The sequence below is a fragment of the Chlorocebus sabaeus genome, chromosome 3, assembly GCF_047675955.1.
Source record: "Chlorocebus sabaeus isolate Y175 chromosome 3, mChlSab1.0.hap1, whole genome shotgun sequence".
NCBI classification, from domain to species: Eukaryota; Metazoa; Chordata; class Mammalia; order Primates; family Cercopithecidae; genus Chlorocebus; species Chlorocebus sabaeus.
The window spans coordinates 10118684-10146682 of record NC_132906.1 but is presented as its reverse complement, the minus strand read 5'-3'; the positions used below and the strand labels follow the sequence as shown (position 1 = coordinate 10146682).

The 27999-nt window shown below is 37.6% G+C and overlaps 1 protein-coding gene across 3 annotated transcripts; it reads left to right on the top strand.

Moving 5' to 3' along the window:
• Window positions 1-1021: 1021 nt before the first annotated feature.
• HSPH1 (heat shock protein family H (Hsp110) member 1) lies at window positions 1022-27723 on the top strand. Of its 3 annotated transcripts, none has more exons than XM_073013200.1 (18): window positions 1022-1149; window positions 4253-4310; window positions 8357-8497; window positions 9278-9400; window positions 11378-11477; window positions 12588-12721; window positions 13137-13381; window positions 14151-14379; window positions 15838-15944; window positions 16201-16334; window positions 18562-18767; window positions 20387-20518; window positions 23050-23187; window positions 24044-24169; window positions 25252-25359; window positions 25460-25579; window positions 25786-25947; window positions 26826-27723. In XM_073013200.1, exons 1-18 carry the CDS (start codon window positions 1037-1039, stop codon window positions 27030-27032), a joined length of 2583 nt encoding a protein of 860 aa, XP_072869301.1. In that variant the 5' UTR covers window positions 1022-1036; the 3' UTR covers window positions 27033-27723. The 3 variants fall into 3 exon arrangements, with proteins under 3 accessions (XP_072869301.1, XP_007958255.1, XP_007958256.1); XM_007960064.3 differs by lacking the exon at window positions 1022-1149 and adding an exon at window positions 1227-1647; XM_007960065.3 differs by lacking the exons at window positions 1022-1149; window positions 20387-20518 and adding an exon at window positions 1227-1647.
• Window positions 27724-27999: the final 276 nt, after the last annotated feature.

Sequence of the window (27999 nt, the reverse complement as noted above, 5' to 3'; positions counted from 1 at the left end):
AACTTTAGGTTACAACTCCTTATTCAATTACACGCTTATCCACACTTGAACTGTGCTTATACTTCCACGTGCCTGACATAAGGTAAACTCAGGGATCAGAAGCAAACTTAAAAAGACACAAAAGGGTATAAAAGACCTGATAGTTATCAGCAACACAGTTCCACCTTTTCTTACCCTGTCTCTTCACTGAACAAACGTTAACGGGGACATCGCTTTTGAGGGAAAGAAAAAGAAACCGCTTCACATCAAACAAGAAGCAAAACTTACAGCACCAATTTATGACTAGGAGTGGCAGGGTAGAACAGCGTCGGCTTAAATCAGATGTGTTAAAAAAAAAAAAAAAAGCAGAAAGTGATACTGTGAACAGCCTGCCAAATGACGTCACAACTAAAAATCGCTTTCTTAAAAAACAAAAAAACAAAAACCTGACATTTTACTCCACAAAAGATCATCCTGCTAGCTGATGAATACAAGAACACTTAACAAAACCCTTTTGCTTTTATTATAAGCGGTTTAAACTGGTGTTCCTTCTCCTAAGTCGTAACGCACCAGTTGTCCGGGTAATCCAGACAATAATAGAAGTGAATACAAAACAAACGAACAAAATGACGCTTATTGCCAGGGAACCCGCGCAAAGGCGCCAGACAGAACCCAGCCCAGCCTCTCCCGCGAGTCCCAGAAGACAAAGCCGGGTCCCAGCAAGCACTGCGACAAGGACTACACATCCCAGCATGCAAGGCGCACACTTCTCCCGGCCGGACTACGATTCCCAACATGCTCTCCGGACAGCTGGCCGGCCTCCCCACCATCCTGGTGTCTGGGGTCTCTGCAAAACTGGGGTCTCTCTCTGCCCGTTCAGCCTCCCTTTAGAGTTAAGGGTCGGGTACCACCTCCCAGTAGCAAATTGTGATTATTCCGAGTTTTGGAGTCATTCTTCGTTGCCTGTTTTATTAGGGCAGCAAAATGCCTCCGGCTAGGGCGGGAGTGGGCGGAGGCAGGCTGGAGCCAATGGCACGGGAGCGGCCCTGTCGCTGCCATGGCAACGGCCGCCGTTCTCGGGGGACCGGCCGCCCATTGGGTAGAATCTTTCCAGAAGGCTCGAGAAGAAGGAAGCGGAAGTGGCACGTGGAGGGGCCGGTGGAGGCGCCGGTGAGTAAATGCCGCAGATTCTGGAAAGTTCTGATCAGTGCGATACATAAGGCTGAGGAAGTGGGACCTCCCCTTTTGGGTCGGTAGTTCAGCCCCGGCGACGGTGTGCGAGCTGCGGCAGAGGCAGGCAACCGGAGGTGCGGAGCGACCCGCGGAGACTGAGCCCGGCTTTCTCCCGGGGCTTCTTGTCTGCCAACCGCGACTGTCATCTGGGAGTAGGAGGCGCCTGACAGGCCGGCTGTCCGTGTGTCCTTCTGAGTGTCAGAGGAGCGGCCAGACCCCGCGGGCCGGAGCGGAACGCGGCCGGGCAGAAAGCGGCGGCAGGAGGAACAAGGAGGCGGCCGGAGGACGCAGACCCAGACCCGAGGCGGAGGCGGACCGCGAGCCGGCCATGTCGGTGGTGGGGTTGGACGTGGGATCGCAGAGCTGCTACATCGCGGTGGCCCGGGCCGGGGGCATCGAGACCATCGCCAATGAGTTCAGCGATCGGTGCACCCCGTAAGTGGGAGCCTGCGAGGGTGGATGGGAGGAGGTTCTGGGCTCTTAGTGTGGGAACCCCAAGCTGGTTGGCTACACCGATCTCCGCGGCAAACGGAGGCGTTTGGGCAGCGGCGCATCCGTCCATGGAACTAGGGACCAGCGACCCGGCCAGAGGAGGGATGGGGTCTTGCCACCACGAATTGGAGAAGGGATTGTCTCAGGGATTCACGGGGGCGAGAGGAGTCCCAGAGTCGAGACACCGGGTCGTCACTTTGTGCGGGCCTCCTACTGGGGGATTTCAAAACCTCCTGGGGGTCGGGCTGCGGCAAAGCCCGCGACTACGCTCCCTTGTCTTGGCAGGCTGCAGCCTGCGCCTTTCGCGGCCGCCCCCATATCCGCACCCGGCCTCTCTGAGCTGGCTGAGCCGCCTCCAGCTTGTCCTCCTCCCTCCGCGCATATCTTTGCGCACCGCGGAGCCGGGCTGCCGGGCTTTTTCTTCCGCATTGTGAATCTCGAAATGAATTGGAAGCTTCCAGAGCTTGTGTCGCTGCTTGTCCAGTGAGCAGGCGAACTGTTGTTAGCGACCACGGAAGCAGTCCTATGAAAGATCAGCCCACCTCTTTTTACCCAGTCTCTCCGTTGCTAACCTTGTTGGCCTTAATGCCCGGGATCATTGTCGAAATATGTAAACGTCCTCGTTTTTGCTCTTTGCCATTCGTGAGGAATTGTAAACCGTATTTTTAAAATTAATTTTGCACAGTGTATGTAAAAGAATAAAAATTGCATATTTCTGGGCTAGAACGCCACAAGAGAATGGATGTCGTCACTGAACTAAATATTCTGTAGGAGCCTAGGGTGGGCAAAGGGCAACATTTTAAAAAGCAAGTTTCGTGAAGGGATATTTTCGGACGAGGACATATACAAACATATCTGCATGTGCACTGATGAAAACAAATGCTTCCATCTCAAGGCAATTACTGTACCTAGTAATTTTTTTCAAATGTCCCAAGCCCAGGATGAAAAGTGCAAAGTGAAAACATTGAATCCAAAGACAGAATGACTGGGCTAATACAATTATTTGGGTGCTGAGAACGTTTATGAAAGTTGAGTGGAAAATCTGAGGCAAAAATATTTGGCAGTATTAGTAACGTTAGCAAGACTGTTTCGAGCAACCTGCACGTCTACCGCTGCAGATACAAGTTTGTTTTTTGGTTGTGTTAAGGTTTTTCAATTGGAGTTTGGTAAGAAAGAAAAGAGTATTTCAGGCTTTCATGCTTAGGTGCAGTTTATACTTTGTTCTGGTTGATCCAATAAAAGAAAAAGCTTTTCAGAGGAGAGTAGGAAAAAAAAAATTGTGCTATACAGTGACTACTATGTGAAACCAAAGACAAAAAGTACGGTCCTGAAAAATGTGAACTGAGGGCAATATTGGAGTTGCCCTTAATATGTTTGTTAAACTGTAACTATGGTTGACACTATTGCATCAGCTACTAATTGCTATTTAGTACAATTAATTTGATTCTCCCCTAGGAAAATGAGTAGATCCATTCTGCAAGTCTATAGTTATTCTGAACTTACAATGATGCTCTTGATTTTGGACGGTTTCTTGTCTAGCTTCTGCTTGGACACTTCTCTGGCATTTAGGCTGCTGTTCTTTTTAACACTTGCTCAGATAATGTAGTTCGAGGATGTTTCTATTACAGCAAATTTAAACTGTAAGGTGGTACTTAATGCCCTCAGTATTTTCCCGTTCTGCTCATCTCATTTACCGTTACTCCTACCTAAGCAGGTAGGAGTAACTCACCCAAAATTAGATTATATTTGGATTAGTAATCCAGAATTAGATAACTTCTTTAATCGAAAACCTGATTCACTTACTGTCTCCTCACAAGACTTTTGAGCTTGTCTCTGCTCTGGTTACTGCGCGGTTGCATTTCCATGGTGGCTGAGAAGGTTGTCTAGCGGTTACAAGTCACCTTCTATCTCTTCAAAGCAGATTTGATGTAACTGATTAGTTACTCCTTTTCCTCGACATTTATATTGTTTTGCAGTGGTACTTGTTGTGCATCCTTTTTTTCTTTCTCCGGTAGAATCTCCCAGATGGGAACCTCTGTGCTCTTGAAACTTCAGAGGTGTAACTTGGGTTCATTTGTTTGTGTTAGCATAAAAACTTTTGATTTCTAAAGAAGCAGCTGATATATCAGAACAAAAGTCGGTATAATAATTACATTTAGATGTGTACAGAGTTGGTGACTGAAAGGTAGAGTCACATCCTATTTTTTGTTAGTCATGTGTGTAGGGTCAAGTTAATAATACCATTTACGTATTTAAAACATTTTCACAGTTAATGTTCAGTTCATAATAACTGGGAACCTGGAGGATTCCTGAGCCATGAGTAGACGTTTTTGGGGTGGTAGAACTGCCGCCTAGGTTGGATTCTCAGAGCAGCAGTTAAGTGGAAGCCCCCTTTGAGTATCTGATGAAAGCTGTAGACTTTAAAATTGTGCTGTGTTTGTTCCCTACCCCCTCATGGGTAGGACATTTATATTAGGATTTTTCCCTTGTCAGTTTAAGATATCAACATTTATGCTTTTTAACATTTTTGAAATATATTTTTTTCTAGGTCAGTCATATCATTTGGATCAAAAAATAGAACAATTGGAGTTGCAGCCAAAAATCAGGTATGTTCCTTGAAAGAATTCGGATCACTTTTTAAGGGGGAGTTTTTAAAAGGAAAATCTCAGGAGACATAGAAGAGGGTAAAGTGTGCTTAAGCTTACGTATTTTTGACTTTTAAAAATGTAATTATGAACCTTCAGATGATGATACTTTTTCCTTCTGTTCCCTTTCTCTTGTTTTATTAAGATCGACTTTAACTTTCTAATCTACCAACCTTCACTTTTTTTTTTTTTTGAGATGGAGTCTCGCTCTGTTGCCCAGGCTAGAGTGCAGTGGCGCTATCTCGGCTCACTGCAACCTCCACCTCCCGGGTTCAAGCGATTCTCCTGCTTCAGCCTCCTGAGTAGCTGGAATTACAGGCGCGTGCCACCACGTCCAGCTAATTTTTGTATTTTTTGTGGAGATGGGGTTTCACCATATTGGTGAGACTGGTCTGGAACTCCTGAGCTGGTGATCCGTCTGCCTCAGCCTCCCAAAGTGCTGGGATTCCAGGTGTGAGCCACCGCCCAGCCTGCTAACCTTAACTTTTAGTAACTTTTTGCTGCCTTTCATTTATCAAATTTTTTAGAAATTATAAATAAGACATTTTAAGTTCGTGTGAATTTTCTCATGATACTCATTTAAGAGATTCCTTTTATAGAAGGAACTTCTAAGAAGTTATGTGTTTAAAAGCCTTTTCAGGTTACTCAGTAATTAAGGTAGGACTGGGAAAATTTTTTTTTTTTTTTTTTTACTTTAAATTCTAGGGTACATGTGCACAACGTGCAGGTTTGTTACATATGTATACATGTGCCATGTTGGTGTGCTGCACCGGTTAACTTGTCATTTACACAAGGTATATCTCCTAATGCTATCCCTCCCCCCTCCCCCCACCCACAACAGGCCCAGTGTGTGATGTTCCCCACCCTGTGTCCAAGTGTTCTCATTGTTCACTTCCCACCTTTGAGTGAGAACATGCGGTGTTTGGTTTTCTGTCCTTGTGATAGTTTGCTCAGCATGATGGTTTCCAGCTTCATCCATGTCCCTACAAAGGACATGAACTCATCCTTTTTTATGGCTGCATAGTATTCCATGGTGTAGATGTGCCGCATTTTCTTAATCCAGTCTATCATTGATGGACATTTGGGTTGGTTCCAAGTCTTTGCTATTGTGAATAGTGCCACAATAAATGTTAAGTATGCATGTGTCTTTATAGCAGCATGATTTATAATCCTTTGGGTATATGCCCAGTAATGGGATGGCTGGGTCAAATGGTATTTCTAGTTCTAGATCCTTGAGGAATTGCCACACCCACACTGTCTTCCATGGTAGTTGAACTAGTTTACAGTCCCACCAACAGTGTAAAAGCATTCCTGTTTCTCCACATCCTCTCCAGCACCTGTTGTTTCCTGACTTTTTAATGATTACCATTCTAACTGGTGTGAGATGGTATCTGATTGTGGTTTTGATTTGCATTTCTCTGATGGCCAGTGATGATGAGCATTTTTTCATGTGTCTGTTGGCTGCATAAATATCTTTTGCGTGTCTATTTATATCCTTTGCCCACTTTTTGATGGAGTTGTTTGATTTTTTCTTGTAAATTTGTTTAAGTTCTCTGTGGATTCTGGATATTAGCCCTTTGTCAGATGGGTAGATTGCAAACATTTTCTCCCATTCTGTAGGTTGCCTGTTCGCTCTGATGATAGTTTCTTTTGCTGTGCAGAAGCTCTGTAGTTTACTTAGATCCCATTTGTCAATTTTGGCTTTTGTTGCCATTGCTTTTGGTGTTTTAGTCATGAAGTCCTCGCCCATGCCTATGACCTGAATGGTATTGCCTAGGTTTTCTTCTAGGGTTTTTATGGTTTTAGGTCTAACATTTAAGTCTTTAATCCATCTTGAATTGATTTTTGTATCAGGTGTAAGGAAGGGATCCAGTTTCAGCTTTCTATATATGCTAGCCAGTTTTCAGGACTGGGAGAAATTTTTGTCCTGACCTGTGCTGTTTAAAAAATACAGTAGCCATGTACTGTATTGAGTATTTGAAATGTGGCTTGTCTGAATCAAAATGTGAAGTATAAAATACACACGAGATTTTTTACTTTTTAATCAAATTGAAAAGTAAATTATGGTATCTCATCAATTTTTTTTATTGACTACTTATTGAAGTGATAATTTTTAAAATATATTGCCCTAAGTTAATTGAAATTAATCCAATCTCTTACTAGTTTTTAGTGTGGCTGCTAGAAAATTTTATGTAGGTAGCTCCCCTTTATGCGGACATATAATTCTATTGAACAGCACTGATCTAGGCAGACGTCTTGGTGGAGAGAAGCAGTAAAAGATATATGAAATGCTCTTTGGGAGGCTCTTTGAAATAGAAGTCATTTTTCTAAATACAGAAAATAATATTGCTAGAAAAGAAAATTTTGGACTGTATCTTAGTACTGTATTATATGTTACAGAATGTATTTAGTACTGACCTATTAAAAAATTAGGTCAGGTTTGAAAACAAAAATCTGTCTCTTAAAATGCTTATGTTGTAATAAGAAATTGGCACTTTATCAAACTTATGAATCTGCTTTCATTAGAAAATTCTTTCATGTTTTCCAATCCTTTGAATATGTAGGTTGGATTTAACTGTATTTCCTTTTTACATTGGAAGAGCGATATAACAAAAAGGGGTGAAAAAAGAAAGGAGAAATAGGCACACTCAAAATGATGTGTTCAAAAGGATAGTGGGACTTCAGTTGTAACAATCCTCTAAATGTGCCCATTGAGGATATTGATAGCCTAGACCTAAAATTCTGTTGCATCTTTGTGGTTATGTGAGAAGGATCTGTTGAGACTCACATTTGACCAGTAGACTACATCTCAGTTTTAGATGCATAAGGAATTTTAAGACCTAAACTTGCTTGAATTCTATGTTGTTTGAAAATTAGTACTGCCAAGCTAACTGTATTCTTCTTTTATTCAAAGAACTAGGTAAGAGAAAAAGTAAATAGTAGACTGTTTTGGTAATTTTAAGCTAATAATTTCAGAATTCTTAGTTTTCAATCTTACAGTTATTTCTTGTTTCAAATGAGGTACGTTTGAATGAAATGTGCTCTGAAGTGGGGCTTTTCGATCTAGAGTTTACCTAAAATATTTAACCAAAACTACGGATTAAAAAAACACCATCTCTTACAGCAGTTTAACAAACATGTGCACCAGTTGTGTAAGATAGCAGTTCAGTGTCTTGTTTATAAAAACTATGGCTCTTAAGTCTTCACAATATGCACATGCTGTTGAAAACATTGGGTCACTTAGAAACTTTTTGAATTACTCTTCAGTCTCCTACTTTTTGGTGTAAATAACTAGCATTTCATGCTGTTGCTAGGAAAATAGCGATCCATGTATTTTCTGGCACAGAATGTTTATCCTGGCCACTTAGCAATTTATTAGACTATAAAAATCAACTTTTTTTTTTTTGAGACTGAGTTTCACTCTTGTTGCCCACGCTAGAGTGCAATGGTGCTATCTTGACTCACTGCAACTTCTGCCTCCCAGGTTCAAGCGATTCTCCTGCCTCAGCCTCCCAGTTAGCTGGGATTACAGGCATGTGCTGCCATGCTCAGCTATAAAAATTAACTTTTTTAAACAAAATTATAATTTGACTATAGTGCTACTATATCTGTTCATTCATTGGGTATAAAACTTCCCAAGTTTAGTGGGGGAAAAAAGGAATGAAACAAGTGATAAAATTCTTGTGTGTTCAGAGCCTTTAGTGATAGTTTCACTGTCTTTTTATCTTGCAGATTTTGAAATCTGCTTTAAAGTCTGTAGTCACACTATTTTGCCTCTTGTTCTGTCTTGCTGCTTACCTTCTGGCATTTTCTATAGGAGAAGAAAAAAGTATAAATAAAATCTGTTCATAGATGGGAAATTCAGTGAAGCTGATGGGCCTCAGGGCAGCTTATGTGTACTCATAGGGTTGGTTCGAATTGTAAAGTGACTAAATAAAATTACTGAAAGTACTGGTAGGTGGTGAAATTAGAGAAAAAAAATTAAAATCTCAAACCTCTCTTTGCAGCAAATCACTCATGCAAACAATACGGTGTCTAACTTCAAAAGATTTCATGGCCGAGCGTTCAATGACCCCTTCATTCAAAAGGAGAAGGAAAACTTAAGTTACGATTTGGTTCCATTGAAAAATGGTGGAGTTGGAATAAAGGTAATATAATTGAGCAATCTTAGATTCCTTGATAGGAGACTCCTTCATCCATCCATAGAGAAAAATACTGACTTACTAGTACTTAAAAAGACGAACTTATTTGAGTTATTACTCAAATTTCTTAATTACACCAGGTGGTCTTTTTGTTTTTTATTCAGCTCTTTTTAAAGTATCGTAGATAGATGCTAAATTGTCTTTGAAAATTATTCAAATGGTAGTATATATGCTATAACTTAATTTGTGTTTCTTCTGACTTTTTGGCAATTATAAAATTGAGGTTTATTTGATGTTGGAAAAAAAGTCGACATTGTGTTCATGTATCAAATAAAAGTCTGTTCTGAGACAGCCCATTTGCAATTGTGGGGAGAGCAATAGTGTAATAACACCAGGAATCTTTTTTTAAACTTGCAGAGGTATTCCTGTCTTGTGATCAACACACAATAATATTTATCCCAGTGATTCATCTCTTCAGTTAGAGTGGAAATTTACTACCTTCTTTAATGTTTTGACTAAGACTTTGGGTGGGGTATATCTGCCCTAGCTTTCTTCCCCTCCCCTTCATCTTTAGGTAGAAGTTCTTCCTTTTTTTTTTTCTCTTTTCCTTTCTCTCCCCCTTCTCTCTTTCCCCTTCCCTTTCTCCTCCTTTTCTTCCTTCTTTCCAAAACCACTACAACAATAAAGATTTTATGGAAGGGAATGTGTGCTAATATTTGGAAGTTAAATACTGGCATGTAGCTTCAAGTACTACAATGTTTAAAACATCTTGTCCCTTCAATATAGGTGATGTACATGGGTGAAGAACATCTGTTTAGTGTGGAGCAGATAACAGCCATGTTGTTGACTAAGCTGAAGGAAACTGCTGAAAACAGCCTCAAGAAGCCAGTAACAGATTGTGTTATTTCAGTAAGTGTAATTCCGCAAGGCAGTGTGTGTTATTTCATTTGGTATTCTTTGTATTACTTTTGAGTATCAAATGTGTGAAAGCTGTTCTTTTACTAGAGATCATGTTCTACTGGACTGTATTAACATGTGTTCCAGAGCATTACAAAGTAGATTTAAGTGGTATTTTTAGCCAGAAGCTGCAAAGGTTCTTGACTGGAAATCAAAATCTCATGTGAAGCTTTTTGAAAATACAGATTTTGACTGGTTCCATTTGGGAGTATTCTAATACAGTTAGTTGCTGCACTATCAGGCTTGTACATTTAACACAGGAGCTTTTTACAGGTGAAAGAATTCTACCCTTCATTGAGAAATGAGTGCATTAGGAGTTTTAAAATGTAGCCTACCAGTAGTGACGAAAGCTAAATTTTTAGCACTAGCAAGCCTGTTACCTTCAGTGGACATTTACTAGTTAGACTATCAAGGGGTACTTGAAATGAACAAAAGTCATCTTTTTTTTTGGACACCAAAAAGGTAAATTCTGCTCACCCAGATGTCTTGGGTCACTTCTTGGTATGTTGTGGGGTATGCTTTTGGACTTAAATACAGCATGGTCTTTGCACTATAGTATGAGCAATGTGGCCAACTGAGATCAGTCAGCAAGAAGCTTTTATGAATGAATGAGGCAGAAGGGCTAACATTTCTCCTGTTGTCCTTGCAAGATGGGAATTGTTTTAATCTCTGACAAAATTAAAGAATTAAGTTATAAGTCAGTGGCTTCTCCCTCCCCACTCTCCCTTCCTTTTTTTTGCCACAATTTTTTTCCCCTGGTGAACTGAGAAGCTGATGGAAGAAGTGTTCTGATTTGAAAGGTGAGCAGAGATCTACCTTTGCTCTTGCGCATGTCTTTCTCAAGTATCTACAAATATTTTGGACAACTTGGAAAAATCACTGTACTAAACTTAGGTACTTGGCACTGAAATGATTCTATGAATGTGTTAGATACTTTTTTTCCTGAATAGTAGTATCCTGAAGTGCTGCACTAGAAGGCAGTCAAAAAGAATTACAACTAGAATGGCACAAGTCAATGCTGTAAGAAACTTCAGCCCTTGAGCTGTTTTTACTCTTAGGAGAATCAAGAGGCTTTGCCAAAAAGTGATTTTGTAATCTTAACATGTTGACTGAATTAAGGAGTACCTCAGTGAACAGCAGAACTGAAAGGGTGGTGGCTGGCATATGTTAGAATTAGCTCTTTAAGTTCCTGTAGTTTTTGCCTATAGTTTAATTGTATTAAACATTAAATGTTGACCTAGTGTTATAATTTCCTAATGCCAGTAGAAACTTATGATTAGTTTGGAAGCAGATTTGATCCGCTTTAATTTCAAGTTTTCTCTTAGATTTATGTAACTTTTAATATGTCTTATGAAACTCCTGATTAATTTTTATTTCAGCTTAAACTTGGTTATAATAAAGACTATTTTGATCCTGTAATTTTGGGACAGTCTTTTCAAAAGTAGTTACTGTTTCTGAAGGTTAAGGAGCTTGCAGGAAACTAAAGCCCTATTTCTGTTTTGTGACTTGGTGAGACACCTACTTAGCTGGACTGTTGTGAATTTATAAGTGGTTTGTGGCCGGGCGCGGTGGCTCACGCCTGTAATCCCAGCACTTTGGGAGGCCGAGATGGGCGGATCACGAGGTCAGGAGATCGAGACCATCCTGACTAACACAGTGAAACCTGTCTCTACCAAAAATACAAAAATTAGCTGGGCGCGGTGGCGGGCGCCTGTAGTCCCAGCCACATGGGAGGCTGAGGCGGGAGAATGGCGTGAACCCGGGAGGCGGAGCTTGCAGTGAGTGGAGATCGCGCTACCGCACTCCAGCCTGGGCGACAGAGCGAGACTCCGTCTCAAAAAATAAAATAAAATAAAATAAATGGTTTGTGAGGAATTTCTAAGTTTATTTTGTGTTCTAAATAATTCAGAATTGTTTGTTTGTTTGTAGGTCCCTTCCTTCTTTACAGATGCTGAGAGGCGATCTGTATTAGATGCTGCACAGATTGTTGGCCTAAACTGTTTAAGACTTATGAATGACATGACAGCTGGTAAGGAAAAGCACTTGTCGTGTAGAAGTGAATATACTATCAGAATTATGGACGTTCAGTGCTATTACTTTCGTATAGGTACAGAAACACAGCCTATTAAAAAATCGAATCAGATTTGAAAAAAATCTACCTTTTACAATGCTTATGGTTAATGAGAAATTGGTACTTTATCAAACTTATGAATCTGCTTTCATTAGAGAATTCTTTCGTGTTTTTTCTTCCTTTGAAAATGTAGGTTGGATTTAACTTTGTTTCCTTACAATGCATTTATAGTTAGGAAACAAGTTTTCCCACAAGCTTAAAATTCTGGGCTTTAAAACTACCTTGGCTTACAAGTAAATGGTTTAGTGTTAAAAAAAAATTTATCTACTGAACTGTAGATAGGTGATCACTTATCAAATATTGCTTTAAGCCTCTAACTATCTGAATGTGTTACGCCAGGTATTGTGGATATACAGTGGTGATCACAGCATCTCTTCCTTGAGCTTTCATTAGTTTATTATGATTACAGATGAACAAAAAATCACTTAAGGAAAAAAGTCAGTTTTTATGCTGAAAAGTTTTACTCACATATTTGTTAGGTATTTGGAAAACTGTTAAATATTGTTAAAAATATGTTCTTAGGTATACATGTTTAGAAATACAGTTGTTTTAAAGTTCAGAAGAAAAACAGACTTTAGGGTTGATCAGCTGTTTACCTCAGATCTAAAAGAAAATTGGTAGGAACTGCAGTTGCTGTAGTTGTGTATTAAATTCTTAATTTTTTTGGATAAGCAGTGTCCTAGCAGGTTGTGGTTGAAATGTAAGTATTGCATAATGAGTCTGATACTCTGTGTGATACGTGGTTATGTTTCACTGTATTCACGCCATATATGTTTTGTCTAGCACATCCCCATATATTGAAAAGTGATAGAGCATTGTTCTGAAATCAGAAAGAGAGTAATAATTCCAAGAAAATCAGTGTGAAGTCAGGTATAAAAGGAATGTAATGTGTTCACCTTTAATTGTTTGAAGTTAATAGTCAAGCTTCCTGCATGTGTGATTTTATGTAACAGTGAGATTCCTAAGAAAATGTGAACTGAGGAATTGAAACATACTTATTTTTTTTAGTTGCTTTGAATTACGGAATTTATAAGCAGGATCTCCCAAGCCTGGATGAGAAACCTCGGATAGTGGTTTTTGTTGATATGGGACATTCAGCTTTTCAAGTGTCTGCCTGTGCTTTCAACAAGGGAAAATTGAAGGTAAAGTCATACATTGGAACTTAGTGTCCAAAACACATTAAGTGTTGTGACTTTAAGCCACTGAGCCTCTTTACTAGGCTTTTTCTTCTTGGTAATGAAGAGTTTTATTTTAGGTAAAGATGTTAACAAGAAACGGTTGCTAAGGTTGATCTCCATAAAGATGATGTAATTGTCTTAGCATACTCTTAAATGTTCTTGTTTCGGAAAGAAAAGGCTTTTGCAGTTATTTTCAATGTAGTCATTTAAAGGCAAAAATATCTTAGAGATTTATTCCTGACTGATTTGGATTTCATGTTACAATTTAAATATAGTCTTGAGTCTCTTAGTCTTTAATTGTTTGAGTAGTAATATTTAAGATACTAGTTACAAATGTGATTGAAAATAACCAGACTATTTGTTGTTTCGACCAAATTAGGTACTGGGAACAGCTTTTGATCCTTTCTTAGGAGGAAAAAACTTCGATGAAAAGTTAGTGGAATATTTTTGTGCAGAATTTAAAACTAAGTACAAGTTGGATGCAAAGTCCAAAATACGAGCACTCCTTCGTCTGTATCAGGAGTGTGAAAAACTGAAAAAGCTAATGAGCTCTAACAGCACAGACCTTCCACTGAATATCGAATGCTTTATGAATGACAAAGATGTTTCTGGAAAGATGAACAGGTGTGTCTTGAATTCTACAGATTAATTAGATGGAACTTTTTTTGAAACTAGCCCAGGTGTCAGTTCTAGTGGGTGTCGTGAGTCTTGGCCTACATTTCAGAATTGTACGTTACATGCCTGTGGCTGGAGATACTGTTGTTTTTATCACCACTAGCTCTAGGGGCACTTATGTGAAGAGGGCTTTTAAAAATACCTTTGCTAAGTACTCTCATGGGTCTAAGTACTACCCTCAAGTCTTCTTGGTATTCTCACTTTTTAGTATTTCTGGGCCAGTAATTGAATACTGGTTTCACAGAGATACTGTGCAGGGACTGGAAATAACCATTGAAAGTAATGAGAATCAGATCAAAACATTTAGAAGGGTTGGACCTGTTGGTACCTGCCTGTGGTCACAACTTTTCAGGAGGCTGAGGTGGGAGGATCCCTTGAGCCCAGGAGTTTGAGGCTTCAGTGAGCTATGATTGTGCCACTGCACTCAGCAAGACTGTCTCTGGGGAAAAAATTTTAGAAGTAAAATGGTGGTCATAAGCAATATAAAATGATTTATTTGAGTAATAACAGGAGAACTGATTGTCTTCGTCATTATCTTTCTGCACCTGTTTGGTATATTTATCAAAGACAAAAGAGCTGTAAACTACAGTACAGCTAAACTTGGCCCATGTGGGATCCAGGGTGTCTGAGGGGGACAATAATGCAATTCATTGGGTTATCAAAAGTAGGACAGGATATTGGTCTTAACCTTTCTAAAAACAAGTTTTTATTTGCTAAGGTCACAATTTGAAGAACTCTGTGCTGAACTTCTGCAAAAGATAGAAGTACCCCTTTATTCATTGATGGAACAAACTCATCTCAAAGTAGAAGATGTGAGTGCAGTTGAGATAGTTGGAGGTGCTACACGAATTCCAGCTGTGAAAGAAAGAATTGCCAAATTCTTTGGAAAAGATATTAGCACAACACTCAATGCAGATGAAGCAGTAGCCAGAGGATGTGCATTACAGGTACTTTCTCAACTCTGCTTTTGCTTGGTGTACAGTCATTAAACAGTTTCCAGTGTATGTCATCATGGTAGGATAATAAACAGAGACCTGTGTCTAGGTAGCAGAAGGACATTTTAAACAAACCCGTAAAGCTGTAGGGAGATAAGGCCACTGAAATCTAAAAGATCCAGTAAATTTCAATTAAAAGAACTACCAAGCTGGTGTTTCTCAAGTTGAGAATCAAAAACAGGTATGATTCTGAGGGTATCACAGAAAACACAGCTGAAAACACTAATAAACTGTGTGGTGGTGGCAGTTGTTACTTACAAAGCACACAGGGAATTAGAATCTAATCTGATATAATAAGGAATTGATTTGGGGCAAGTTTTCAGGGTGTTAGGAGTATTAACAAATGGTATTAGAAAATAGATAACCTTCTCTTATCCCCAAATTGACTTTTAATCTGCCTATCAGATAAAAAGGCAGCCCAGAATTGTGAAGTAAGTTTGGTGAAAAACACCAAATCTGGAAGTTATTTGGTAAAAAAGAAAATACTACTTTATATTTAGGATATTACAGTCAAAAAAGATCTAAATAGTTTTAAATAAAGTTTCAAGTTGACATATTTGAGTTTTAAGCTAGTTAGCAGTTTTTAAAATATAAAACAGGATTCTGTAAACAAAGGTATTTAGACTGACTGCCTTTGTATACTTACGAAAGGAAGAATAGGTAGATACTAATTATTAATGATAATCCATTGTATTATCCATCCTGTTCTATGGGGTTTTTGTTTTCGCTTTTTTGTTCATAATGGAATATGCCTCCTTTAATTAACTCTGATTCCTTCAAATGTTGGAAGTTTATATTTTCTTCAGAAGTAGAGCTAATTTTGGCCTCTCTTTTGAAGGATCCTATACTAAATGATGATTTTTTTTTGGTCTATTCAGCTTGATCATCTGTTTAGCTATTTTTATATGTCCTGTCTAAATAGGGATTTGTCCACCTATCTGTTGGGTGTTGCCTTTCCCAAATTTGAATTTACCATTGCTTTCTTCATTTACAAAATTATTTGAAAATGTGAACATTATGGCCCTTTTGGGGGTTTCTCAGACATTTGGAAAGCAGTGTAGACAGAGCTGTTCATGTATGTATGTGTACGTATTCAAAAGTGATCTTGAAATTGCTGTCAGCAAGGCATTTCTAGAAAGACCAGTCTGTTTTCCTAATCCCCATGAAACCTGTTGTTGATTAACTGTCATTATCTTAAGATATATTATTTGTCTTTGTACCTAGTAATTGGCATAGTATTTAGATGGTAAAATAAATTCTTTGTTTAGATGAAATACACTGGAAACGATTTTGCAATGTGAGTTTTTTTAAAAAAAAACAAAACCCTGTCCATCCATTAGAATTCAGTTTTATATTAAAAGATGACTGGGAAGTGTTCATGTGCTCATGATAATTTTATTTTTTTTTAAGTGTGCAATCCTTTCCCCGGCATTTAAAGTTAGAGAATTTTCCGTCACAGATGCAGTTCCTTTTCCAATATCTCTGGTCTGGAACCACGATTCAGAAGATACTGAAGGGTATGTAGCAGAAAATAGCATTCAGATACTCTAATGTAAAGAAGAAAAATTAACAGATGACTTCTCTAGTGGGGAGTCATTAATTTACCTGGAATCTTTCAACAACCAAATCTACCAAAATATTTCTCTCATTTTGGTATTGTAAATGATGAGATAGAATTGATAAAGATTTTAGAAAGTCTCTTTTCTGTTTGTATAGCATAGTAGGCATATTTAAGTACTTCATCTGCTGAATGCCTTTTTCTTTTCTCTCCAGTGTTCATGAAGTGTTTAGTCGAAACCATGCTGCTCCTTTCTCCAAAGTTCTCACCTTCCTGAGAAGGGGGCCTTTTGAGCTAGAAGCTTTCTATTCTGATCCCCAAGGAGTTCCATATCCAGAAGCAAAAATAGGTAAGCAGTTCGTTGTGTGTGTTTTACTCTTTAGTTAAAGACTTAGCTTCTCATTCATTGTACAAACTTTAAAAGTTTTCTTTTTCTTAGCGATGTTGAGGGGAGCATAATTCTGTGTGAAGACATTTTCCGTTTAGAATAATGGTGATGGAGAAATAACTTCATTTTATTGAGTCATCTGGTCTAGAGATAGAATGACTTGGTAGTTCTGCTGTTACTTGGAGTTTTGCCGTTACTTGAAAGTGTATGTGTGTATATATATGTATATATGAACACTTTAGTATTTTCACTATTCTGATACAGTCTGTATGTAAAGGGTTATCCCTGCTTTTAATACTAAGTTTTTCTCTAGGCTAAGTGTTACTTGCAGTCTGTTACTTCTAGTTTAAAACCTGAGTCAGCGACCATTGTGAATCCACTTCTCAAGTGTACCTTTGTGTTATCTTTTCTAAAGATAAGTTTTTTTGGGTATATATTTTGGGGGGACACTTGACACCATCCATCTACTTTTACCCATAGTAAGTCTCTTTCCCAGACCATGGCTGAAATTTGCCACTGTTGCTAGGTCTTTTCAGGACACACCCTTGCCTCACACCTTTTCATAAATAAATTGTTTGAAGGAGTCGAACCTGATCAATTGTGTTTTCTTTCTTACTACTTTAAAGGCTAAAATGTTCTGACCCAGAGTTGTGGTGTATTGTTTTTAAAACAGTTTTCATGAATTTATTGTTAGGAAAAGAATATTGCATGTAGACTTACAAGATTTTGATAAATTGGAATCTGTGCATTAATTCTGTGTGGAAGATAAAATCCCACCTTTTTGGCATGGCATCTAATTTTTCATGTTTGATTGAAACTGAAAACGTCACACATACTTGAGCCATCTTACATCCCACTTTCCAGAATAAATGCTGTTTCTTTAGATAGATGGATGTTTTGGCAAATATTTCCTCAACTACTGATTTGACAATTAAGGTATATTCTTTCATCTTTCAGTGACATTGTAATTAAATCTGCAGCTCTGTGTGTTTATATAGACAGCACTTTAAGTACTAGGCAGTTAAATCTCATTTAGAGCTTCGCACATAACAGGTTCAGAGTACTTACTTTTGACTCAGTGGTCTCTAGAGTAAAAGTACTTATTTGTGGCTATAACTTAAACCTAGCACTTGCTTCTGTAGTAAGTGCTCACTGTACTCAATCCTCAGAAGCATAGAAAAGTTAGGTAACTTTTGTAACAGGTCACACAGCCAGGATTCAAGCCCAGATAGTCTGGATTAAAGTCTACACTTTTAACCATTAGTAATGTTCTGGAACCCCATTGTATTATACATAATAATTTCAGACTTTCATACAGATTTTGGCTCACCTCCCTTATTTAAAACAGCTCAAATGTTTTGATTATTTAACCAAAAGAATGGTATTCAACCAAAAGAATGGTATTCTTTAAAAGGTTATAGGATTAAAATTCAGCATGTGCTTGCTATCATTTTCCTTATGCTTTCAAACAGATTTTCATGTCTAGTTTGTGCTCACCCATCTGGAGAAGTAGGGTAGAAGGAGGCAAGAACTGCTTGTTATCAGTATCTTACACTCAGTGTTTGCCTAGTGTTAAATAAAATAGTTATAAGGGTGCCCTTATCTTTGAAAGCTTTTATGGCATACTAAGATTAATTTCAAGTATATACATTTTAAGAGGTCATAGTTATATATTAGAGGACTTCAATTTGGTAAAGACTGGGTAGAAAATTTTAAAACAGCAGTAGTTCGCAGGTGTTATTTTTTTAGCCTTTGTATATTTCTTATCTGTCTCCTTTACACAGATAGATTTTTACTGATTTATTAAGAGACAAGTTCTCACTTTGTCACCAGGCTGAAGTGCAGTGATGTGATCACAGCTCAATGCCACCTTGAAGTCTTGGGCTCAAGGGGTCCTCCTGCCTCAGACTCCTGAGTAGCTGGGACTACAGGTGCATGCCACTGAGCTCGGCTAATTTATTATTAATTTTTTTATTTTTTATTTTATTTTTTTTTTAGTAGACACGGATCTCACTATCTTGCCCAGGCTGGTCTCAAACTCTTGGGCTCAAGTGACCCACCAAAGTGGGTCTCCCAAAGTGCTGGGATTACAGGCATGAACCACCTTACCTGGCCTCCTTTACAGAGATTTAGATTTAATTCTAAAATTGTGATTCTGTGATTGTTGTTGTTGTTGTTGTTGTTGTAGGCCGCTTTGTAGTTCAGAATGTTTCTGCACAGAAAGATGGAGAAAAATCTAGGGTAAAAGTCAAAGTGCGTGTCAACACCCATGGCATTTTCACCATCTCTACGGCATCTATGGTGGAGAAAGTCCCAACTGAGGAGAATGAAATGTCTTCTGAAGCTGACATGGAGTGTCTGAATCAGAGACCACCAGAAAACACAGACACTGATGTAAGTTTGTGGATAAACCCTTGTGTTTGAGTAGAGTTGACTTAGTTGTAAGCGATAGGAGAAGTGGGTAGGGAAGGGTTAAAATGAATGTTTTCCTTCATAAATAATTTTGATCAGAATTTTAGGTAATGATAATAGCACTTGCCAGTTAGTGGTAATATACAGCTTGAAATTTGGTGAATTGTGACTAAATTCTGTGTAACTTAATTTGAAGTAACTAGTATATGACAGAGTAGGTGATACTTCACTGAGTTGGGATTTTTTTGGTTTTTTGAAGATGTAGACCACACATTGAGAAGTCAAATGTTGACTGACGTTTAAGAAACTTAAAAAACAGACTGCTACAAAAACTGTTTGAAATAGCTACCAAATATTAAAGTTCTTAAAATTGTATGACAAAATTGGCTTTGATATTTTAGAACTTGTTTTTGTTTTTACATGGTTTTCTGTATTGTGGGAGGAAGGACGAGAAGTGTCTGTGTAGCGTATAGTAAGAGTTGTTATCATTGGCATGAGTGCTAGTTCTGTGTGGTCAACAGAAGAATTTCAGGAAGCTAAAGTATTACAGTAATTACAGTTTATTTCTAGGGAATAATTAGAAATAGCTTAAGAGGGAGGCAGTGTGGTGTTTTAGTAAAGATGTGAGAAAGTGCATTATCTAGTGATTACTGTGTTACCTTTCTAGACCATCTAAGGAACATAAACATTCTGAACCTTAGTTTTATTCTCATCTAGAAAAATTCTAATGTACAGTAGTTGGTTAAATGATGAGTGCCGTATACTTTCTCAATCTCTTTAGTACCTTTTGGATATCAGGAATGCCTCGTTTCTAAATACTTCAGTGTCTATCTTAGAATCTTGAAGCTAAGAGAAGAAAAATATGAGAAGAGTTCAGTGTGAGCAGAAAGTAGTTAACCTAGAATATTTCCACCCTCTTCCAAAGATGGGTAAAGATCAAGCAAGCACTAATTTATTAGGGATTGAGGGCTACTAAAAAAGAAAATTAGGAAACTCTTAGGGTTCATTCTTCTTTTTCTTTACCAAATTTTTAATTAGGGTTGTTAATATGTAACATTTATTCTTTACTGGATATAGCTGGATCACAAAAATTGGGGACAGAGTGAGTCTTGGGTATCTATAAACTGAAGTGATGAATTCCGAAATAACTGATAATTTCCCATTTTATGTAACTGTTTAGTATATTGAAAATGGAGATATGTTGAGATCCATGATGGCTGCTGGTAAAATAGGTTTGGAAGCTTGTTTCTAGGAAAGAGGCCTGGAGTAATCTATTTCCAGTGCCTTAGAGAATTAATATCTGTACAAGCTTAGATGAGCTTCCTAAGGGAGAGTTCTTGATTCTTACCACATCAATTAAATGCTTACTTGTGTTATTTAACCATATTAACTGCTGTCATTCAAAGAATTTTTTACAGGTTTAGAATATCTACAGAAGTTTTCAAGTACTTTGTGTTCATTTTGTTTTTATTCAGTACCTTTTCTCCCCACCTGTTAAGATTTCAGAAATTGAGTGTACTGTCTTTGGTGCCCTATAACTTTAAAAATTTATACAAGTACACCTGCTTTCTACATCCTTTGTGCCTGGGCTTTCATTTCAGAAAAATGTCCAGCAAGACAACAGTGAAGCTGGAACACAGCCCCAGGTACAAACTGATGCTCAACAAACCTCACAGTCTCCCCCTTCACCTGAACTTACCTCAGAAGAAAACAAAATCCCAGATGCTGACAAAGTGAGTGACTCTTCTAGTTCATTCCATTAGACAATGTTGCAACATGTAATCATTAATGATATCATTAAATTGCAGTTTCAAGAGCAAGCACCAAATAATTTCATTCTGTGTAGGATTTTTTTCTGTTGATTTTCTATGTATTTCTCAACTAAAACCAGTTAGAGGTATTTAAGTTCAATTAAGGGAATTGAATATCCTGCTTTAAACCTAAAAGCTTCTCTTGATTAACTGCCACTCGAAGTAACAAGAGACCAATGTATACTGTTTGTTGTCTTTCAAAGAGCAGAGGTATCTTCTAATACCAAAGGCAGAACTTGATATTTCCCAGGGCTACATGATTAGTTTTCACTTGAACTAATCAGTTGATAAATACATGGGCTATAGGAGTCTAGTAAACTTCTTTCTCCTCTCAAGCCATCGGTCAAATTTAAGTAAATTAATTATGGTGGTCTGGTAATAACCAGATTGCATTTCAAGGTAATTATTTTTTTGTCCTGCTTCCACAGTAGGTATTGGAAGCTAACTTAAATAGTGGTGTTGTGTCCCTTGGAAAATGACAGTAATCAGACCTTTAAGAGTCATGGTCAGATGGATATTGAAAAATTTCTGTTGTTAACTGTGAATCACCGTATGTTTTGTAGAACTTTATTATTTTCTGTACAAGTTACATGTAAATAATTAGCCTGCTCTTGGTTGTTTGGCTTCTCTTACATTCTGAGGGTAGAGTTTTTTTACCCTCAGGCAAATTACAGAATCTTTCATTGGGTCAGGATAGGTTTTTATACTATGTAAAAGTTTCCAGTTTTTAATTTTTCCGTACCCTCATTGATCCTGGGGGCTCCAGTGTGAGCTATGGGTCCTGACTCTGATTTCTGAAAGCTGCTCTCTGTTTTCTGCTGTTAAGTTGTATGATGATGGTGGTTATTTGGAAAAATAGCTGCTTAGTTTCAACAGCACACCCCTTGACTTGGGATGAGCATACACATCAGCTCTTGCTGAGAGTCTTAGTACCTGTCTAGAACATGACGTTGGGTAGGATCTCATGCTCCTTAGTTGTAGGTGTGACCACTAGTCTGAAGCCTTTTGGAGCATTATTACCCCTTTGAAGAGGGTTCCTCATCCATTCCGTGTTGAAATGCCATTTTGTGATGCTGGTTTTGTCAGTAGTTGGTTTAATTGGGTACTATCAGGTTGTCTTGTCTTGATTTAACTTCCATACATGTACTGTTATCCATTTGTTTCCTAGCATCTGTTGCTCTTGTCTTCCTAGGTGTATGTTTGATTGGATTCATTTTTCTTTCCTGTGGCTCATGCCCTCAGAGCATGCATAATGTATTGAAGGGTTGTGTGCATTAGAAGGAAAATGATGTGTGGAGGACTGCAGGCTGCCTGCCTAGTTCATCCATAGTGATACAGCTTATAGCACTTGATAGGTGATTTCTAAGGAACACTGAGATCAGTCTCTGAAACATGGGATCTAGTTCCATCTCTTTAATTTTAGGCAAGTCATTGAACTTTCTAGACCCACTTTCTTCGATAAAGTGCCTAAGATTTTTAATCCATTATAACTCCTCAGAATTATCTGTGGCTATGATTATTGTGCCTCATGGGCTAGTCTCTTCCCATTTTACCATCCTACCTACAGGATACATGTTTAAACCCTGTGGTTGTCATGTGATCTGTCATAGAACTGAGTCTGCTCAGTTGTGTTCTTTGTCATTTATATTAGTAGGAACCTGCAGAAATGGAAATGCATAGCAAAGGCTTGGAAAATTGAAGGCCACAGGAGATACTTACTTCTTTAGCCCTGTATTTACATATTTTGAAAAAACTACATAAATCATTGGCATGTGTCACATCAGTCCATTTGCTACTTTAAGACTGTTATCTCTTTTTACCGTGCAAAGTTGCTTATGAGAAATGATACAATTCAAAGGTGGATAGTAAGAATAATGTGTGTGTATGTGTGTGTGTGTGTGTGTGTGTGTGTGTATGGGGTAGAGAGAGAGATATTTACTCCAAGTCCATAAGGAAATTTTAAAAGGCACTCATCAGTATAGTGCTAGTTGTAATTGAAGCAGGCATAGTAGCATATAGGGCCTACAATATTATAGGAATTAAGATGATCCTAACCTGTTTTGCATTGGTTGAAGCTTATCCTTAGGTGACAGGTTCTAGAATCTGTAAAGATAAGAATAATTTAGCAATTTTCACTTTTTGACTCATGGGATTTACAAGAATATTTAAAGGGGTTAGAAAGTAAAGACTTGTGAAGAAAAGCTTTAGCAGGAGAGATTGTTCAATACGAAAAGAGAAAACTATCCCGGTGAATTCGCGAAGGAAGGTATGGCATATTTAATAGCAGCCCTGATTTAAAATAGTGGGAACTAGGTGATTCTGTAGACCCTTCCAACTTTATGATTTTTAGAGATTTTATTTTTGCCCAAGTCATCAGTAAGTATGAGATCATCTTTTTTGTGTTTTTCCAAGTGGGTTAAAATTTTTTCCTTTTTTTTATTCCCCTTTCTAAGGCAAATGAAAAAAAAGTTGACCAGCCTCCAGAAGCTAAAAAGCCCAAAATAAAGGTGGTGAATGTCGAGCTGCCTATTGAAGCCAACTTGGTCTGGCAGTTAGGGAAAGACCTTCTTAACATGTATATTGAGACAGAGGTAAGTACTTCAATTAAATATTTTTATTTTGAAATATGTTTAGTTTCTTGGCCCTGTTACCTATATTTCTAGTAGATAAATGGCCATAATTCTTTCTCATCCCAAGTTTTATATAGTTTTAGGGATAGGATGAAGCCAAAACTAATGAATTTTGCAGTTTAATTTTTTTTAACAAGTTTGTTGAAATTTTTTTTGTATTCATATTAGAGAGATCTATGCCATAGATAATTATGCTTGATATAACATGATTGGCTGAGTTCTTGTGAAGAAATTGGATGGCAGTAAATCATAACAGAGCACAGTACAGTTGGAATTTCATGGCACACTAAATATTTCTATTAAAATACATTGTGTTTTTTAGTAGTCTGAAATTCTAGAATAATATGTGAAATAATTGAGATTTGGTTTTTCCATACTGAGGTGGGAACGTTGTATTTAGGAGTTTATTTAACAATAAACTGTAGTCCATGGATTTATCTTTGATTTTAAAATGTGGCAAAGTGGTGTGGCTGTTATACATTGGCCAGTATTAATCCGAATATGGACAACCATTTATATACAAGAAAACAAAATTACATTTAAGCGGTAGCTTGTTTTTTTTTTTTTTTTTTTTTTAGCATTAAATATGAAGTCTGTGTAATCTGTTACAATGTTAAAAAAATCAAAGTTCAGCCTGAGTATTTAAAACGGAAATGTCTTTTGGGTTTGTAGGAAGAGTTTGACGAGGTGTAAATTGGAACTGTGTTAACACTAGTTTGTTTTGTATCATGGTTTTTAAAACCCCAGAGTCTACACGTTTACAATTTAGTTTGAGTTAACTAGAAGACCGGAATTAACCTTTCCTGTTTCCTGACAGGGTAAGATGATAATGCAAGATAAATTGGAAAAAGAAAGGAACGATGCTAAAAATGCAGTTGAGGAATATGTGTATGAGTTCAGAGACAAGCTGTGTGGACCATATGAAAAATTTATATGTGAGCAGGTATGTTTTAGAGCTCTGTTTTTGTTCAGGTAGTCTCATATAAAGTGTTTAATATCAAAATTGACAGTTGAGGCTTAAGCCTTTACTCAGTTAGATGACTTGAACTTTTTGGAAACAGAAAACAAAAGTAATGGAGATAGAGGCTCATTGGTGATGAGCAGTTTTATTTTGTACTAGCCTACCCCTAAAACTCTTCATTTTTACCATCTAGAAGAGAGAACCTGTCAAATATTTATGTAGAGTCCATGGTATTACTGTCTTAGGGTCTAGGATAAATATGAGAAAAATCTTTGCTTTTAGAGACCCCAAATGAAGTGACACTGCTGCCTTGGTAGCTTTCCTGTCATTGTTTCATCTCATAACGTGTCATTCCCAGGGCTTACTAAGCCCCGTTATTCCCCTTATCCCTTTTCTTGACTCCCAGTTGGTATGGCTCTGAGAAAATCCCAGAAGCATAACTATGAAAGATAGGACTTAGAAAAAAGAAACTGACTGGATAAAAATGTAGAATTTAGTTAAGTGTCATTTAAAGTGAAATTTGGAGTCTGTTTTATTAATAGTTCTAAGGCCTCTGTGCTACCTTGTAACATACTTCAGTTTTAGCTCTGTCCTGACATTCTCTGAATTTCTTATGGTGGGGACTCTAAAGTCGAGATGACTGAATCAGGCAGGACCTCCCAGGGCTAGAGTAGAAGTTCATACCATACATGAACTGGTTAGGAATGATTTTTTCATGTGTTCAGTGATTGGCAACTTGTATAGCTTCCCCTTCAGTATTTGATAGTTGTGTAAGTCAACAAAAAATTACTAAGACCCAGGTTTTTTTTTGGAAAGTAAGAAAATAATTGCTCTTCTCTAAACCACATTTCATTGTACAGATTGGGCTTCTAAGATAAATATTTTAAGTCAATGAGAGCCATTTTTGATGTCTCTATGTAACAAGGCAGAGAAGCCAAATCAGAGTGCCTTCCTAGATACGATTAGCTACCTAGTGTGAGAATACCTCTGAGAATGCCCCTTTGTTTTGTTGTGAAAAATTCTGAAGTATGAGTGCCACTAATATTGTCATATTTTGTGTTAAGGATCATCAAAATTTTTTGAGACTCCTCACAGAAACTGAAGACTGGCTGTATGAAGAAGGGGAGGACCAAGCTAAACAAGCATATGTTGACAAGTTGGAAGAATTAATGGTAGGTCGTTTTCTCCCCCTGAAAGGTGGTACTTGTGTTTTAAACTATAGACTTTAAAATAAAATTATGATAACTATTAATTTATTACACTTTATTTTAGAAAATTGGCACTCCTGTTAAAGTTCGGTTTCAGGAAGCTGAAGAACGGCCAAAAATGTTTGAAGAACTAGGACAGAGGCTGCAGCACTATGCCAAGATAGCAGCTGACTTCAGAAATAAGGTGAGTCAGTCTTTTTGTACATAGGGAAGAAGTTAACCTAGATTTTAATAAGCTAACATTTAAGCTGGGAATCATCATGAATAGTCTTAACTTTGAAATTTTGGTATTTGAGGTTAGAGGTAGATTTGAACTTCCTGGAAAGTTGGGTCAAATGAAATGTTATTGTTCAATAAATTCTACAGAATGACCATGTTATTTCTGTTCAGGATGAGAAATACAACCATATCGATGAGTCTGAAATGAAAAAAGTTGAGAAGTCTGTCAATGAAGTGATGGAATGGATGAATAATGTCATGAATGCTCAGGCTAAAAAGAGTCTTGATCAGGATCCAGTTGTACGTGCTCAGGAAATTAAAATAAAAATCAAGGTGAGTGTTACTGTCTCATGTTTACTGCTGGGTTCGCTTACAGACTCAAGTTGCAGTCATTTGAACCTTCAACATAGCCATTTTTCCTATACATTTTTTACCTCATCCTGACTGAGACCAGCTTTTCTTAGTTTATTATTCTGTCACAAAATACAGAAGACCTCATAAGTTTGTTAAATTTTCCACTTCTCCATTTATTCATTCATTTCAACAAGTGTATTTGTTGAGCCTGTCATGTGCCAGTCCTTGTTCTCAGGATTAAACAATTAAGTGTGCAAAGTGTAGTCTCTGACCCTGTGGAACTCATCTTGTAATGGGAGGGAGACCGACAGTAAACAAGTCTGGTCGTCTATCAGAGATGTTAAGTGCTCTAGGGGAACAAACTAAGGAAAAAGGGCTTAGGAAATTCTAGGTCTTGTGTGTGAGGCTGGAAGGAAACTGGGAAAAGTGTTCTTCTGGAATAATGTTCAAACACAGTGAAGGTCAAGGAAAAGTGACCCTTTTAAGCACTGTCAGTTTCAAGCTATAAACTTGAATTCTAGCTCTTTCCTCACTAGTTTTCCTGAAGTTACTTAACCTCTTTGAACCATTGTCTTCCATGAAGTGGGGATTATAATTTCTGTCTTTTAACACTGTTGTGAGGATTGAAGGAAGTAATATATGTAAGTACATAGTCCTAACACATCATGGAAGAATATTAATACTCTCTTTTGGCCAGACTGTAAACTGTGGTTTGGGGCAAGTGTAATTTTTTGAGAAAATGTAATTATTTGATGTATAATTGGAGTTGGTAGAAAAATAGTGGGTCAGGTATGTGGAAAAGCAGTTGAAAATGAACTGGATGGATCTGAGTTAATCTGATAACTATTTTCTTATAGGAATTGAACAACACATGTGAACCCGTTGTAACACAACCGAAACCAAAAATTGAATCACCCAAGCTGGAAAGAACTCCAAATGGCCCAAATATTGATAAAAAGGAAGAAGATTTAGAAGACAAAAACAATTTTGGTGCTGAACCTCCACATCAGAATGGTGAATGTTACCCTAATGAGAAAAATTCTGTTAATATGGACTTGGACTAGATAACATTAAATTGGCTTATTCCTTCAATTAATAAAATATTTTTGCCATAGTATGTGACTCTACATAACATACTGAAACTATTTATATTTTCTTTTTTAAGGATGTTTAGAAATTTTGTGTATTATATGGAAAAAGACAAAAAGCTTAAGTCTGTAGTCTTTATGATCCTAAAAGGGAAAATTGCCTTGGTAACTTTCAGATTCCTGTGGAATTGTGAATTCATACTAAGCTTTCTGTGCAGTCTCACCATTTGCATCACTGAGGATGAAACTGACTTTTGTCTTTTGGAGAAAAAAACTGTACTGCTTGTTCAAGAGGGCTGTGATTAAAATCTTTAAGCATTTGTTCCTGCCAAGGTAGTTTTCTTGCATTTTGCTCTCCATTCAGCATGTGTGTGGGTGTGGATGTTTATAAACAAGACTAAGTCTGACTTCATAAGGGCTTTCTAAAACCATTTCTGTCCAATAGAAAATGACTTTTTGCTTTGATATTAAAGATCAATGAGTAAAACAAAAGCTAGTCAAATGTGTTAGCAGCATGCAGAACAAAAACCTTAAAATTTATCTCTCACTATACAGTATATTGTCATGTGAAAGTGTGGAATGGAAGAAATGTCAATCCTGTTGTAACTGATTGTGAACACTTCTATGAGCTTTAAAATAAAGTTCATCTTATGTTGTCATTTCTAAACTGTTGATTTTGTCACTAATTTAAAAAATGAGATGGGGGAGAATATGAATTATTCTAGCAGAAATGAAGTTAGTGTCCAGTTTTTCTTTTTTACTGCTTCTGTTATCTCTTTTCTAAGTGAAAATGTTTTTCTCCTGACAGAAAAATAGCATATGTCTATTACATTAAAGCATTTAAAAAATACTGTAAAGTGAATAAAACTTAAAATCTCGCCACCCAGAAAAAAAATTGTTAACACTTTGTTATACATCGTTGGAGCCTTTTCCCCCTAATGAT